The sequence below is a fragment of the Tursiops truncatus genome, chromosome 5 (assembly GCF_011762595.2).
Source record: "Tursiops truncatus isolate mTurTru1 chromosome 5, mTurTru1.mat.Y, whole genome shotgun sequence".
In the NCBI taxonomy this organism is placed as follows: domain Eukaryota; kingdom Metazoa; phylum Chordata; class Mammalia; order Artiodactyla; family Delphinidae; genus Tursiops; species Tursiops truncatus.
The window spans coordinates 129,655,652-129,671,301 of record NC_047038.1 but is presented as its reverse complement, the minus strand read 5'-3'; the positions used below and the strand labels follow the sequence as shown (position 1 = coordinate 129,671,301).

Genomic DNA, 15,650 nt, shown 5'->3' with positions numbered 1-15,650 from the left:
CCAAGAAAATAAGTTTTGATTGTATATTGTCAGCAAAAGTGGGGGAGAGCAAAACAATAACAGCAAACGGTTTGCTTACTTGAGTCAAGACTATGCTATGATCAGGTTTGTTTTGGGGGAACATCATTCTATCACTGGTAGAAAGGAGATGGAGAGAGGGTGAGTCTAGAGGTGGGAGAACAGCTTGAAATTGTGTGGCTGTCATAAGGGCCTAATCTAAAGCATTGGGGGGTGGGGTGGACACAAGACACCCGTTTCAAGAGCGATGTCTAAGGCAGAACGTGAGTCCCAGCGGGAATGGTAAAGGTGGAGGAGTTAAGGGCAGACTAAGGCTTCCAGCTTGGCAGACCGGTGGCCGGCAAACTAAGGTTGGAGAGGGTAGAACGTAGACAAAGTTTTGGTGATGATGTTGTGAGCGTGAGCAATTTCAGGCACCACATGGTTTTTCATGGGTAGTGAGAAATATGGCTCTATTGCTCTGCCAGTAGGTTGAGGCTAGGAGTTATGAGTTAGAAGTCATCAGCAGTATGGGAACTGAAGTAAAAGACAGTCACCCAGGCAGATACATATTTAGTGAGAATAAGTGACGACCAGTGGTGACTGTCAGGAGAGGGTGAACGTAGTACTCAGAATCAGATCTAATGCTACAGATGCTGCCTGATCTACACCAAGTGCAGGGAGACATACATTCTTTATTCTAAATATTACTCAGTATACTCAGTGAATCAATCAGTTTGTTTTTTTGGCAATCACATCACACTGACATTTCACACTGTGTTAGAAGTTAACTAAAATCCGTGCATATCTTAATTGAACTATTATGAATTAATTTTGGTCTTCTCTTGACCATGGACCTAAGTAGAGGACTTTCCAATCATACTGATTCCATCAGACATGATGCTTTTGTTGCAAGAAACAGACTACTGCACTAAAAGTAGTTTATCCTATGATGACATTTGTTTCCCTCTCATAACTATAAGTCCAGAGGTATGTGTGTTGAGGGTTGGCTCAGCAGATGAGCAACGATGAGGAACTGAGTCTTCTTCCTCCTTTAGCTGCCAACCTCAGTGTGTCAGCGGTACATTCATCAAGGGCAAAAGGTGATGGTGGCAGCGCCCCGCATTCTGCTTTCATATGACAACATCTGATAGCAGGATGGGAGCAGCAGCATGTTGACCCAGAGGCCTACTCTCTTTTTTATTAAAATTTAAATAATAATTTACATACAGTAAAATGCATGAATTTTAGTGTACAGTTGAAAGAGTTTTGAGAAATGCATACACCCATATAACCCACTTCCCTATTGAGAACATTTTCATCACCCCAGAGGGCTCCCTGGGGTACTTTCTTCGTCAGTCATCACCACTGCTGCCACCCTGTGCCAACCACAGCTCTGATCTCTTAAATCATTCTCTTTTTGGTAATCAGGAATGAAAATATTTCCCAGAGCCCTCTGCCCCCAGCACACTTTCCCTTACATCTCCTTGGCCCGAACTGGGTCACAGCCGACCTTTACGTCAATCACTGACTAAAGAGGATAGTATTATTGACCACTTATGACTCATCCATCTGTTGGGGCCCGTCTGACCTAAGCACATTGCTGCAGACCCAAATACAACTGGGTTTTGGGGGGTTTTTTACAGCAAGAAAGAATAGGGAAAGGGCTATATACACACACACCATTTTGTTGGTCTACGTATCCAGCCATCCAGTATCTGACCTATTCTTCCAGCTTTATTTCCCTCACAACAGTGCTAAGTATGTGCTCGTTCAAGCCAATGATTAAAATCCTGAGAATGACGCAAACAAATGTAGAGACCTCCCCTGAACTGAACAGCAATCTATGTTCCAACACTCTGGTCAAAGTCCTTCATCCTGGTCCAAATGCAACCAAATCTGTATTTGTCTGGGTCCCCAATTTTCATTTAGCCCACAAGGGTATCATGAGAATGTCATCCAACACTTGGGCTCCTACACGGGGGCACACAGAGGTGTGTCAGTGGATAGGTTTAGTACTTTTTCCCTTTAAAAGCCCTTTTCTCTGTCTCAGTACGTTTTACGAGCCTCAGATTATTCTCAGCTCAGATATTTCGAGTCTCTGTCACTGTAGTGTATTTATCACTTCTTCTGTGCCTGTTGACTCTTTTTGTGTACATCCTTCTAAAAGCTGAGCTCACAAGAATGACACCTTGTTTTTCTTAGCTGCTCTTCCACTCTTCCTATTTTTCAGTATGTTAATGATATCCTAGTGAACCTCCCAATCCCTTTTCAATCCAGCTTCCTTTTGGCTTATCTCTAATGTTTCTACGATCTTAGGAATTTTAGAAAAATCTGCTTTCTAAACAATGTCCAGGTTTACATATCTAACCATGGCTAGCACATTCTTTATTGTTATGGATCTTAAAATGGCCCTGGTACATCCCATTAAACTAATTTCCATAACTTCCATTCAATCCCTATTGGTTATAATTAGGTCCAGAAAACCATGCTTCCTTGTTGCATTATTTACCATCTCAGAGGTAAGACTATCAGCAAGATCAGTAAAAAAAACCACATTAAGGGCTTCCCTGGTGGCGCAGTGGTTGAGAGTCCGCCTGCCAATGCAGGGGACACGGGTTCGTGCCCCGGTCCGGGAAGATCCCACATGCCGTGGAGCAGTTGGGCCCGTGAGCCATGGCCGCTGAGCCTGCGCGTCCGGAGCCTGTGCTCCGCAACGGGAGAGGCCACAGCAGTGAGAGGCCCGCATACCACACACAAAAAAAGAAAACCGCATTAAGTATTCTGCTTTAACAGAATGATGCTTCAGAGTATAGACATGGAGTTCCCAATGAGGACATTTATCTGCCTCTAGGCCAGATTTGAAACTTGCATTATGAGAGCAGCAGTCATATTCATCCACCTAAGACATCTGCACTTGACTCCCTCAGTGTTTTCAGTTTATGTATCTTGTACTCTCATGCTTAAACCTAGTAGCTCAAGGATTTCCATGCAGGGCACGCTTCCACAGATCTCAACAGGTGTTTATTTGTACAGCATGTAAGCTCCTGTTGGTGTATTCTAGTGATTATTTGTATCTCAGCAAGTTTGTCTTGCTTAGGAGATGATATTTATCTAGTTTCATTCTATTCTAGGTTTACCGTATTATCTTATCAGCCCTCATTAAAACGTATATGTGTTAAGAAGTGTTTATCCGTGATATAGCTGAAACAAAGTCAGTCACTTTTTAATATTTTAGAAAGAGACCCTTTGCAAAGCACTATAGGAGTCAGATAAACATATTTAAGGTAGATTTTTTTCTATTTAGAAAATTATTTTAATTTTTCATAGAAAAACTGATACAAGTTACTTTGTTTTAATACTCTCTTGTGAATCACTGATATTTTCTCAGCTACCACATTACCTCCACTTTATGCTACACTTGATATTCTCCAAAGTAGCTCATTTTATCTGAGCATTGATCTTCCTTTTCCTCAGAGTTCAGTTTAAAGTTCTCTTTATCAGGTTGGCAAGATTCTTGTCAAATGCATTCCTCTCATAGTACGCTATCCCCTATAGGGAGTCTGTTGTATTCACACATGAGCCCTAGTTAAGAAAACCTCATTTCGGTCTTTGCTGTTTTGGTTGGGTGCTACACGATACCGCTTACCTTTCATTTCTTCTTCAAAGTCATGCCTCAACTGGAAGAAGAAATGAAAACAGCCCTTCAGTGCCCAAACCAAATGCCATATGAACCAACAAGAGTATAGTGTGTTCTGTCAATGTGATAAGTCTCAGGAAACCTCCTGAAGGAACCTCCCTTATCAGTTCCATCAAGATTCACCTCAATATGAATGAGAAAGAAATAAGACGCCTTCCCTCTAGTCCCTACCTGAAGGACTGGCTTTGGATGTTTATCCTCTGACTCCCAGTTGTAAATCTTTAGAGAACTACATGCATTAACCTAATGTGTAGAAGATATGTTATAAATTATCAGCCAATGATAAAAAGATTTAGATAGTATTGTCAAGATTCCTCTATAGGTTTTAAAACTAGCCTCCTTTACTGGTGGCAGTTACCAAGGACCACATATATGGGACTTACAGTCGCAAGTTGAACTTGGAAGTGTGCCAGGAACAAAAGAGACAAAAAGACATAGTAATACTGTCTGCAGGAATCCACAGTCTACTTGGTAACCTAACACTGCTGGACACAGACCTCAGCACGTATCCCTGCTATTAACACCAGGTGCACCCAACTGACCATACCTCTGGGCTCATGTAAGTGCTTTTGAGATGATTTTATAGCAGTAAGGAAACATCAATCCACAATTATTCTCCAATCTTAGAAGAATATATATCAGTTTAACAAACACTTGATACAAAGAATAGATTTCGTAAAAAGAATTCAACGTAGGAATACTAATCTGAAGGTATATCCATAAGGAATATTTATAACAGAGAATGATTAAATAAAATACCTTCCATTAAAAATAGAGCAATACTGAAAATTAAACACCAAAGTTACTTACTTTTACTATGATGAGCCTCGCTCGGTTTTCACACCTCTGGGTATCATTTTCTACATACTCCACTTCAAACAGGGTATTATAATTTTCTAATATTTTAGCCATTATCTTGTTGCAGAGGTCTTGCTCTTTCATGCCTTCAAGCCCAGGAGACACACTAGAAATAAGGGGAAAAAATTGAGAGGAATTACTTTGTAAAAACACAACTGGCAGCACAGCTGACTCAGGTTTATACTTTGACCTTTCCTGAACGATGGATCAGTCGTCTTAGAAATACACACAGGATTTTAAATAAGTTCTATGGTGACACACAGGATGTTGTTGGGACAACTGGCAAGTTCCCAAGATCTGAATTAATAACTTGTGCTGAATAAGAAAAGTACATGTTGCTCAGGAAGAGGGCACAGGTTAACATGAGTGCAATCGATAATGCTTTATACATATTAGAAATTGCTGCATATAAAGTAACATTTATAAAAAAGTAAAAGCTAGAGAGACACCTTCAAGATGGCGGAGGAGTAAGACGCGGAGGTCACCTTCCTCCCCACAAATACATCAGAAATTCTACACGTGGAACAGCTCCTACAGAACACCTACTGAAGGCTGGCAGAAGACCTCAGACCTCCCAAAAGGCAAGAAACTCACCACATACCTGGGTAGCGTGAAAGATAAAATAAAACACAGAGACAAAGGAATAGGGACGGGACCCGCACCAGTGGGGGGGGGGGGGGGGGCTGTGAAGGAGGAAAAGTTTCCACACACTAGAAGCCCCTTCACGGGCGGAGACTGAGGGTGGTGGAGGGGGGAAGCTTCGAAGCCACGGAGGACAGCGCAGCCACAGGGGTGCGGAGTGCAAAGCGGGGAGATTCCCGCACAGAGGATCGGTGCCGACCAGCACTCACCAGCCCGAGAGGCTTGTCTGCTCACCCGCCGGGGCGGGCGGGGGCTGGGAGCTGAGGCTCGGGCCTCGGTTGGAGCGCAGGGAGAGGACTGGGGTTGGCGGCGTGAACACAGCCTGCAGGGGGTTAGTGCGCCACGGCTAGCCGGGAGGGAGTCCGGGGAAAAGTCTGGAGCTGCCGAAGAGGCAAGAGACTTTTTCTTGCCTCTGTTTCCTGGTGCGCGAGGAGAGGGGATTAAGAGCACCGCTTAAAAGATCTCCACACATGGGCGCGAGCCGCGGCTAACAGCGCGGACCCCAGAGACGGGCCTGAGACGCTAAGGCTGCTGCTGCCACTACCAAGGGGCCTGTGTGCGAGCACAGGTCACTGTCCACACCCCCCTCATGGGAGCCAGTGCAGCCCGCCACTGCCAGGGCCCCGTGATCCAGGGACAACTTCCCCGGGAGAACACACGGCGCGCCTCAGGCTGGTGCAACGTCACGCCGGCCTCTGCCGCTGCAGGTTCGCCCCGCACTCCGTGCCCCTCCCTCCCACCGCCCTGAGTGAGCCAGAGCCCCCGAATCAGCAGCTCCTTTAACCCCGTCCTGTCTGAGCGAAGAACAGACGCCCTCCGGCGACCTACACGTAGACGCAAGGCCAAATCCAAAGTTGAACCCCAAGAGCTCTGCAAACAAAGAAAGGGAAATCTCTCCCAACAGCCTCAGCAGCAGCGGATTAAATCTCCACAATCAACTTCATGTACCCTGCATCTGTGGAATACATGAATAGACAACGAGGCAACCCAAATTGAGGAGGTGGACTTTGGGAGCAACTGTAGACTTGGGGTTTCCTTTTGGCACCTAATTTGTTTCTAGTCTTACGTTTATCTTAGTTTAGTATTTAGAGTTTATTATCATTGGTAGATTTGGTTATTGATTTGGTTGCTCTCTTCCTTTTTCTTTTAATATACAGATATGTATATATAATTTACCTATTTCTCTTTTTGTGAGTGTGTATGTGTATGCTTCTTTGTGTAATTTTGTCTGTACAGCTTTGCTTTTACTATTTCTCCTAGGGTTCTGTCTGTCCTTTTTCTTTTCTTTTCTTTTCTTTAGTAGAGTTTTTAGCACTTGTTATCATTGATGGATTTGTTTTTTGGTTTGGTGGCTCTCTTTTTCTTTCCTTTACTACTTAAAAATTTTTTTTAATTTTTAATAATATTTAGTTTTTATTTTTCTTTCTTTCTTTCTTTCCTTTTTCCTCCCTTTTCTTCTGAGCCATGTGGCTGACAGGGTCTTCAGCCGGGTGTCAGGCCTGTGCCTCTGAGTTGGGAGAGCCAAGATCAGGACACTGGTCCACCAGAGACCTCCCGGCTCCACGTAATATCAAACAGTGAAAGCTCTCCCAGAGATCTCCAGCTCAACACTAAGACCCAGCTCCACTCAACGACCAGCGAGCTACAGTGCTGGACACCCTATGCTAAACAATGAGCAAGACAGCAACCCAACCCCACCCATTAGCACAAAGGTTGCCTAAAATCATAATAAGGCCACAGACACCCCAAAACACACCACCAGACGTGATCCTCCCCACCAGAAAGACAAGATCCAGACTCATCCACCAGAACACAAGCACAAGTCCCCTCCACCAGGAAGCCTACACAACCCACTGAACCAACCTTAGCCACTAAGGGGGAGATACCAAAAACAACGGGAACTACAAACTTGCAGCCTGCAAAAAGGAGACCCCAAACACACTAAGTTAAGCAAAATGAGAACACAGAGAAACACACAGCAGATGAAGGAACAAGGTAAAACCCCATCAGACCAAACAAATGAAGAGGATACAGGAAGTCTACCTGAAAATGAATTCAGAGTAATGATAGTAAAGATGATCCAAAATCTTGGAAATAGAATGGAGAAAATACAAGAAACATTTAACAAGAACCTAGAAGAACTAAAGAGCAAACAAACAATGATGAACAACACAATAAATTAACTTAAAAATTCTCTAGAAGGAATCAATAGCAGAATAACTGAGGCAGAAGAACGGATAAGTGACCTGGAAGATAAAATAGTGGAAATAACTACTGCAGAGCAGAATGAAGAAAAAAGAATGAAAAGAATTGAGGACAGTCTCAGAGACCTCTGGGACAACATTAAATGCACCAACATTCGAATTCTAGGGGCCCCAGAAGAAGAAGAGAAAAAGGGACAGAAAATATTTGAAGAAATTATAGTTGAAAACTTCCCTGATACGGGAAAGGAAATAGTCAGTCAGGTCCAGGAAGTGCAGAGAGTCCCATACATGATAAATCCAAGGAGAAACATGCCAAGACACATATTAATCAAACTATCAAAAATCTAATACGAAGAAAAATTATTAAAAGAGGCAAGGGAAAAATAACATACAAGGGAATTGCCGTAAGGTTAACAGCTGATCTTCCATCAGAAACTCTGCAAGCCAGAAGGGAGTGGCAGGACAAATTTAAAGTGATGAAAGGGGAAAACCTGCAACCAAGATTACTCTACCCAACAAGCATCTCATTCAGATTAGACGGAGAAATTTAAACCTTTACAGACAAGCAGAAGCTAAGAGAAATCAGCACCAACAAACCAGCTTTAAAACAAATGCTATAGGAACTTCTCTACGTAGGAAATACAAGAAAAGGAAAAGACCTACAATGACAAACCCAAAACAATTAAAAAAACGGTAACAGGAACATACATATCGATAACTACCTTAAATGTAAATGGATTAAGTGCTCCAACCAAAAGACACAGACTGGCTGAATGGATAAAAAAACAAGACCCATATATATGCAGTCTACCAGAGACCCACTTCAAAACTAGGGACACATACAGACTGAAAGTGAGGGGATGGAAAAAGATATTCCATGCACATGGAAATCAAAAGAAAGCTGGAGTAGCAATTCTCATATTTTGTTTTAAAGACAAAATGGTCTTTAAAATATAGACTATACAAGAGACAAAGAAGGACACTACATAATGATCAAGGGATCAATCCAAGAAGACGATGTAACAATTTTAAATATTTATGCACCCAACATACGAGTACCTCAATACATATAGCAAATGCTAACAGCCATAAAAGGGGAAAATGACAGTAACACAATCATAGTAGGGGACTTTAACACCCCACTTTCACCAATGGACAGATCATCCAAAATGAAAATAAATAAGGAAACACAAGCTTTAAATGATACACTAAACAAGATGGACTTAATTGATATTTATAGGACATTCCATCCACAAACAACAGAATACACTTTCTTCTCAAGTGCTCATGGAACATTCTCCAGGATAGATCATATCCTGGGTCACAAATCAAGCCTTGGTAAATTTAACAAAATTGAAATCTTATCAAGTATCTTTTCTGACCACAACACTAGGAGACCAGATATCAGTAACAGGAAAAAGTCTGTAAAAAATACAAACACATGGAGGCTAAACAATACACTACTAAATAACCAAGAGACCACTGAAGAAATCATAGAGAATATCAAAAAATACCTAGGAACAAATGACAATGAAAACATGATGACCCAAAACCTATGGGATGCAGCAAAAGCAGTTCTAAGAGGGAAGTTTATAGCAATACAATCCTACCTCAAGAAACAAGAAACAGCTCAAATTAACAACCTAACATTACACCTAAAGCAATTAGAGAAAGAAGAACTAAAATACCCCAAAGTTAGCAGAAGGAAAGAAATCATAAAGATCAGATCGAAATAAATGAAGGAAACGACAGCAAAGATGAATAATACTAAAAGCTGGTTCTTTGAGAAGATAAACAAAGGTGAGAAACCTTTAGCCAGACTCATCAAGAAACAACGGAGAAGACTGAAATCAGTGGAATTACAAGTGAAGAAGGTGAAGTAACAACAGGCAATGCAGAAATACAAAGGATCATGAGAAATTCTTACAAGCAACTATATGCCAATAAAATGGACAACCTGAAAGAAATGGACAAATTCTTAGAAACGTACAACCTTCTGAGACTGAACTAGGAAGATATAGAAAATGTAAACAGACCAATCACAGGCACTGAAATTGAGACTGTGATTAAAAATCTTCCAACAAACAAAAGCCCAGGACCAGATGGCTTCACAGGTGATTTCTATCAAACATTTAGAGAAGATCTAACACCTATCCTTCTCAAACTTTTCCAAAATATAGCAGAGGGAGAAACACTGCCAAACTCATTCTACGAGGCCACCATCACCCTGATACCAAAACCAAACAAAGATGTCACAAAGAAAGAAAACTACAGCCCAATATCACTGATGAGCATAGATGCAAAAATTCTCAACAAAATACTAGAAATCTGAATCCAACAGCACATTACAAGGATCATATATCACGGTCAAGTGGGGTTTACCCCATGAATGCAAGAATTCTTCAATACACGCAAATTAATCAAAGTGATAAACCATATTAACAAATTGAAGGAGAAAAACCGTATGATCATCTCAATAGATGGAGAAAAAGCTTTTGACAAAATTCAACACCCACTTATGATGAAAACACTCCAGAAAGTAGGCATAGAGGGAACTTACTTCAACATAATAAAGACCATATATGACAAACCCACAGCCAACATCGCTCTCAATGGTGAAAAACTGAAACCATTGCCTCTAAGATCAGGAAGACGACAACGTTGTCCACTCTTACCACTATTATTCAACATAGTTTTGGAAGTTTCAGCAACAGCAATCAGAGAAGAAAAAGAAAGAAAAGGAATCCAAACTGGAAAAGAAGTAAAGCTGTCACTGTTTGCAGATGACATAATACTATACATAGACAATCCTAAAGATGCTACCAGCAAACTACTTGAGCTAAGCAATGAATTTGGTAAAGTAGCAGGATACATTAATGCACAGAAATCTCTTGCATTCCTATACACTAATGATGAAAAATCTGAAGGTGAAATTAAGGAAACACTTTCATTTATCATTGCAACAAAAAGAATAAAATACCTAGGAATAAACCTACCTAAGGAGACAAAAGACCTGTATGTAGAAAACTATAAGACACTGATGAAAGAAATTAAAGATGATACAGACAAATGGAGAGATATACCATATTCTTGGATTGGAAGAATCAACATTGTGAAAATGACTATACTACCCAAAGCAATCTACAGATTAAACGCAATCTGTATCAAACTACGAATGGCATTATTATTCACAGAACTAGAAAAAAAATTTCATAATGTGTATGGAAACACAAAAGACCCCGAATAGCCAAAGCAATCTTGAGGAAGAAAAACGGAGCTGGAGGAATCAGGCTCCCTGACTTCAGACTATACTGCAAAGCTACAGTAATCAAGACAGTATGGTACTGGCACAAAAACAGAAATATAGATCAATGGAACAGGAGAGAAAGCCCAGAGATAAACCCACACACATATGGTCACCTCATCTTTGATTAAGGAGGCAAGAATATACAATGGAGAAAAGACAGCCTCTTCAATAAGTGGTGCTGGGAAAACTGGACAGCTACATGTAAAAGAATGAAATTAGAACACTCCCTAACACCATACAAAAAAATAAGCTCAAAATGGATTAAAGACCTAAATGTAAGGCCAGACACTATCAAACTCTTAGAGGAAAACATAGGCAGAACACTGGGACATACATCACAGCAGGGTCCTTTTTGACCCACCTCCTAGAGTAATGGAAATAAAAACAAAAATAAACAAATGGGACCTAATTAAACTTAAAAGCTTTTGCACAGCAAAGGAACACATAAACAAGACGAAAAGACAACCCTCAGACTGGGAGAAAATATTTGCAAATGAAGCAACTGGCAAAGGATTAATCTCCAAAATTTATAAGCAGCTCATACAGCTCAATATCAAAAAAAACCAAACAATCCAATCCAAAAATTGGCAGAAGGCCAAAATAGACATTTCTCCAAAGAAGATGTACAGATTGCCAACAGACACATGAAAGGATGCTCAACATCAGTAATCATTAGAGAGATGCAAATCAAAACGATAATGCGGTGTCACCTCACACAAGTCAGAATGGCCATCATCAAGAAATCTACCAACAATAAATGCTGGAGAGCGTGTGGAGAAAAGGGAAGCCTCTTGCACTGTTGGTGGGAATGTAAATTGATACAGCCACTATGGAGAACGGTATGGAGGTTCCTTAAAAAACTACAAATAGAACTACCATATGACCCAGCAATCCCACTACTGGGCCTATACCCTGAGAAAACCATAATTCAAAAAGAGTCATGTACCACAATGTTCATTGCAGCTCTATGTACAATAGCCAGGACATGGAAGCAACCTAAGTGTCCATCAACAGATGAATGGATAGAGAAGATGTGGCACATATATACAATGGAATATTACTCAGCCATAAAAAGAAACAAAATTGAATTATTTGTAGTGAGCTGGATGGACCTAGAGTCTGTCATACAGAGTGAAGTAAGTCAGAAAGAGAAAAACATATACCATATGCTAACACATATATATGGAATCTAAAAAAAAAAGAAAAAGTTTCTGAGGAACCTAGGGGCAGGCCAGGAATAAAGACAAAGATGTAGAGAATGGACTCGAGGACATGGGGAGGGGGAAGGATAAACTGGGATGAAGTGAGAGAGTGGCATGGACATATATATATACACTACCAAACGTAAAATAGATAGCTAGTGGGAAGCAGCCGCATAGCACAGGGAGATCAGTTCAGTGCTTTGTGTCCACCTAGAGGGGTGGGATAGGGAGGGTGAGAGGGAGGGAGACGCAAGATAGAGGAGATATGGGGATATATATATATATATGTATAGCTGATTTACTTTGTTTAAAGCAGAAACTAATGCACCATTGTAAAGCAATTATACTCCAATAAAGGTGTTAAAAAAAAAAGAAAAAGCTAGAAAGAACAAGTGTTATCACAAAAAGAATGAGTGTTTTACCATGACAGAAATACTCAGTTACACAAATAACAGCAACACAGTCTTTATTTAAGGATTTCTTAGGTAATGCACAAAAGGCACACAACCTAAAGGAAAAGATAAATAATTCTGGGAAAAAATGCTGATAACTGTTGAAGATTATGTACATTGAAGATGCATTATACTAGTCTCTCTCTCTTCTTTTGGGTATGTTTAAAAGTTTCCATAATTTAAAAAAAAACGGTATAAAAAGCTTCTGAATGCAGAAGACACTCTATATAAGGTAGAAAGACAAGATATAGATTGGAAGAAAAGAAATATCTCTTCAGTAACATGGACAACTGACATAGCATTAGTGATCTGAGTATCTAAAGTATGTTTACTAATCAATAAGAAACTGAGTAATTTTCTTATCTTTGTTTTTTTTTTTTTAAAAGAGACAAAAGACAAATTGAAAAACTCAGAAGAAAACACTTGGACAGTCAAGAATCTTATGAAAAGATACTTAGTCTGACTGAGTAATCAGTGAAATGCATTAAAAAAGCAACAATGATGTATCAGTGAATATCCATCTGTATTCGTTTCCTATGGCTGATGCAACAAAACTGGGACAAATTGGGTGGCTTGAAACAGAAATGTATTCTATCACAGTTCTGGAGGCCAGAAGAGTAACAGAAATTAAGGTGAGCAAAAGGCCGCACACTCCACAGAGGCTCAAGGGGGAGATTATCGCGACAGCATTACTTAGTTGTGGCTGCATCACTTCAATCTTCAATCAAGGCTGACACCTTAAATTTCTCTCTACTCCATGTCCACACGGCCTTCTCCTCTGTGTACATGTCCAAGCCCCTTCTGCCCCCTTCCTATAAGAATACATGTGATTGCATTTAGTACCCACTGAAATAATCTAAGACAATCCCTTTATCTGAAGATCTCTATCTTAATTACAACTGTAAAGTCCCCCTTTTTCACCAAATAGGGTAATATTTACAGTTTCCAAGGATTCTAACTTGATATCTCTGGGGGACATTGTTCACCCTACTACACCATCTTTGGGGTACCTATCCTAAGGTGACTCCCAATGAGTCACACTCCTGTACTCACCTCGGGGGTAGGCAGAACCTGTGACTTGCCTCTGATCAAGAGAATATGGCAAAGGTTATATGATGTCTCTCCCATGCTTGAGTCTTATATAATATAACATAATCTCAGCAGACTGGAGTGAGGATACCGCTGCTGGTCTTGATGAAATAAGCTGCCATGTTCGGAGAGGACCCACGAGACCGCCACATGGCAGGGGACTAATGTGTACCTGAGGCCTCTAGGTCACAGCCAGTAAGAAGCTGGGGTCCTTATGCAGCTGCAAGGAAATGAGCCTACCAACAACTCTCATGAGGTTGAAAGCAGATTCTGTTCCAAACTTGAGCCTCCTTATGAAAATGCAGCCCAGCTGTTACCTTGATTTCAGCTTTGTAAGACCAGAGACAGAGGACCCAGCTAAGTTGTGCCTGGACACCTGAGCCATGGACAGCATGAGATAGCAAACTTTTGTTGTTTTAAGGCACTGCATTTGTGGTGATCTATTACACAACAATTGAAGACTAATACAGAGTTTGGTATCTGGAAGTGGGTTACTGCTCTAACAAATATCTAAAATGTGGAAATGTCTTTGGAACTGGACAGTGAGAGGAGACAGGAAGAATTTGGGTAGCATGACAGAGAAAGCCTAAAGTGCCTTCAACATATTTTTAGTTGACATCTGGATTTTAAGGACACCACTGGTGGACTCCCCTGGCAGTCCAGTGGTTAAGAATCCACGCTTTCACTGCAGGGGGCATGGATTTGATCCCTGGTCGGGGAACTAAGATCCTGCATGCCATGCAGTGTGCCCCCGCCCCCGCCCCAAAAAAAGGACACCGCTGGTGAGAGCGCAGAAGTGCTAGCCAGGCAGTAATAAGGAAGGGGTGAGGTCAAACCAGAGTATGTCATATCTTACAGAAGGAAAATAATAGGCAATGAGAGAAGGTGTAACACGCACTAGACAAACAGGTTGAGACCCAGAGCGTGAATTTTAGAACTCTCTTGTGTCCTGTTTACCGATGACTCGGAAGAAGATGAATTATGGCCTCCTGGGTCTTCATGTGGAAACAAAGGATAGGTATCGGTATTTAGAACAAAGAATGCAGAAACAAATGACTTATCAGGAAGGAGAAGTAACCACAGCAAACATAATAAATCAGTCATAATGACTCCCAGGTTCCGTTCCAAAGGTACGGATCAGTCTAAAACACATTCTTTTTTTTTTTTGGCCTCAACCAGGGATCGAACCCACACCCCCCTACAGTGGAAGGTACCTGGATTTTGTCAACCTAGAGTGACCTTTGCCTCATTTTAAAGCTAAAATCTCCACCCCAAGGGTGGGGGATTGCCACTATTTCTGAACCTGCAACTGTGTTTGAGCATGTTGTCACACTGTGCAGGCCCATCTGGAACTCCACCTCTACATGGAAAATCACACTTGCCTCTTCAGGAAGATGCATGCACCCATAGCTTAAACTTCCCTGATCCTGCTGTGCTGGGAGACAAGGATTTGAGAGCTATCTCCCTGTCTCCTTACTTGTCGCAAGGAATAAATGCTTCTGCTTTAATCAAAAATACTTGGTGTGTTCATTTGGCGAAGCACCCCAAGTGATGGACGCATTGTGCCCAGTAACAGAAGAAAATAAGAAACACGTTATTGGAAACTGGAGGAAGGGAGATCCTTGCTTTGTTGGCAGAAAGCTTAGTGAAACTGTATCCTGCATTACGTGGGAAGCAGCATGTGTAAGCAACAAGCTTGTATATACAGTGCAAGACATTTCCAAGCAATATTTTGAAAGTACCACCTGATTTCTCCTTGCCACTTATGGTAAAAGCTGAGAGTGAGACAGAGACAGAGACAGAGACAGAGAGAGGAAAGGAGAGGGAAGAGAGAGGGAGGGAGAGAGGGAGAGGGAGGGAAGGGGAGAGAGAGAGAGAAACTGAGGTTAAAACTTAAGTAAACAGGAAATAGGACTTGATTTAAAAGTTGACTCTACAGATGGCAAAAGACACGGAAATTAAGAGATTCACTGTCAGGAAAGCAAGCTCCACAGAAAAGGTTGAGACTGTGATGATATAACCTTTTGCTAAAACCACAGAAAGATCAAAACCTCAGACTATGCAGTTAGACAAAGGTCCCTTTCAGGTGATTCAGGGTGTGTCTCACAGATCCTTTCAATTAAACCAGAGAGCCTCTAGGAACTTAAAGGCACTGCCCTTCAGCCATTTTAGCACGAGCCTGAACTACAGAAAGGATTA

At 41.3% G+C, this 15,650-nt stretch overlaps 1 protein-coding gene across 3 annotated transcripts in view; it reads right to left on the bottom strand.

Annotated features, from left to right (window-relative positions):
* The window catches only part of FAM13A (family with sequence similarity 13 member A), a 334,757-nt gene that overhangs the window by 212,906 nt on the left and 106,201 nt on the right, over positions 1-15,650 (bottom strand). For all 3 annotated transcript variants that reach the window (XR_002174625.3, XM_019926412.3, XM_019926414.3), the window contains exon 5: positions 4,508-4,661. Coding sequence is in view for 2 of the 3 variants with exons in the window: in XM_019926412.3 (XP_019781971.2) it covers positions 4,508-4,661 (154 nt within the window). In the remaining variant the exon portion in view is untranslated. The remainder of the gene's footprint in view (positions 1-4,507; positions 4,662-15,650) is intronic.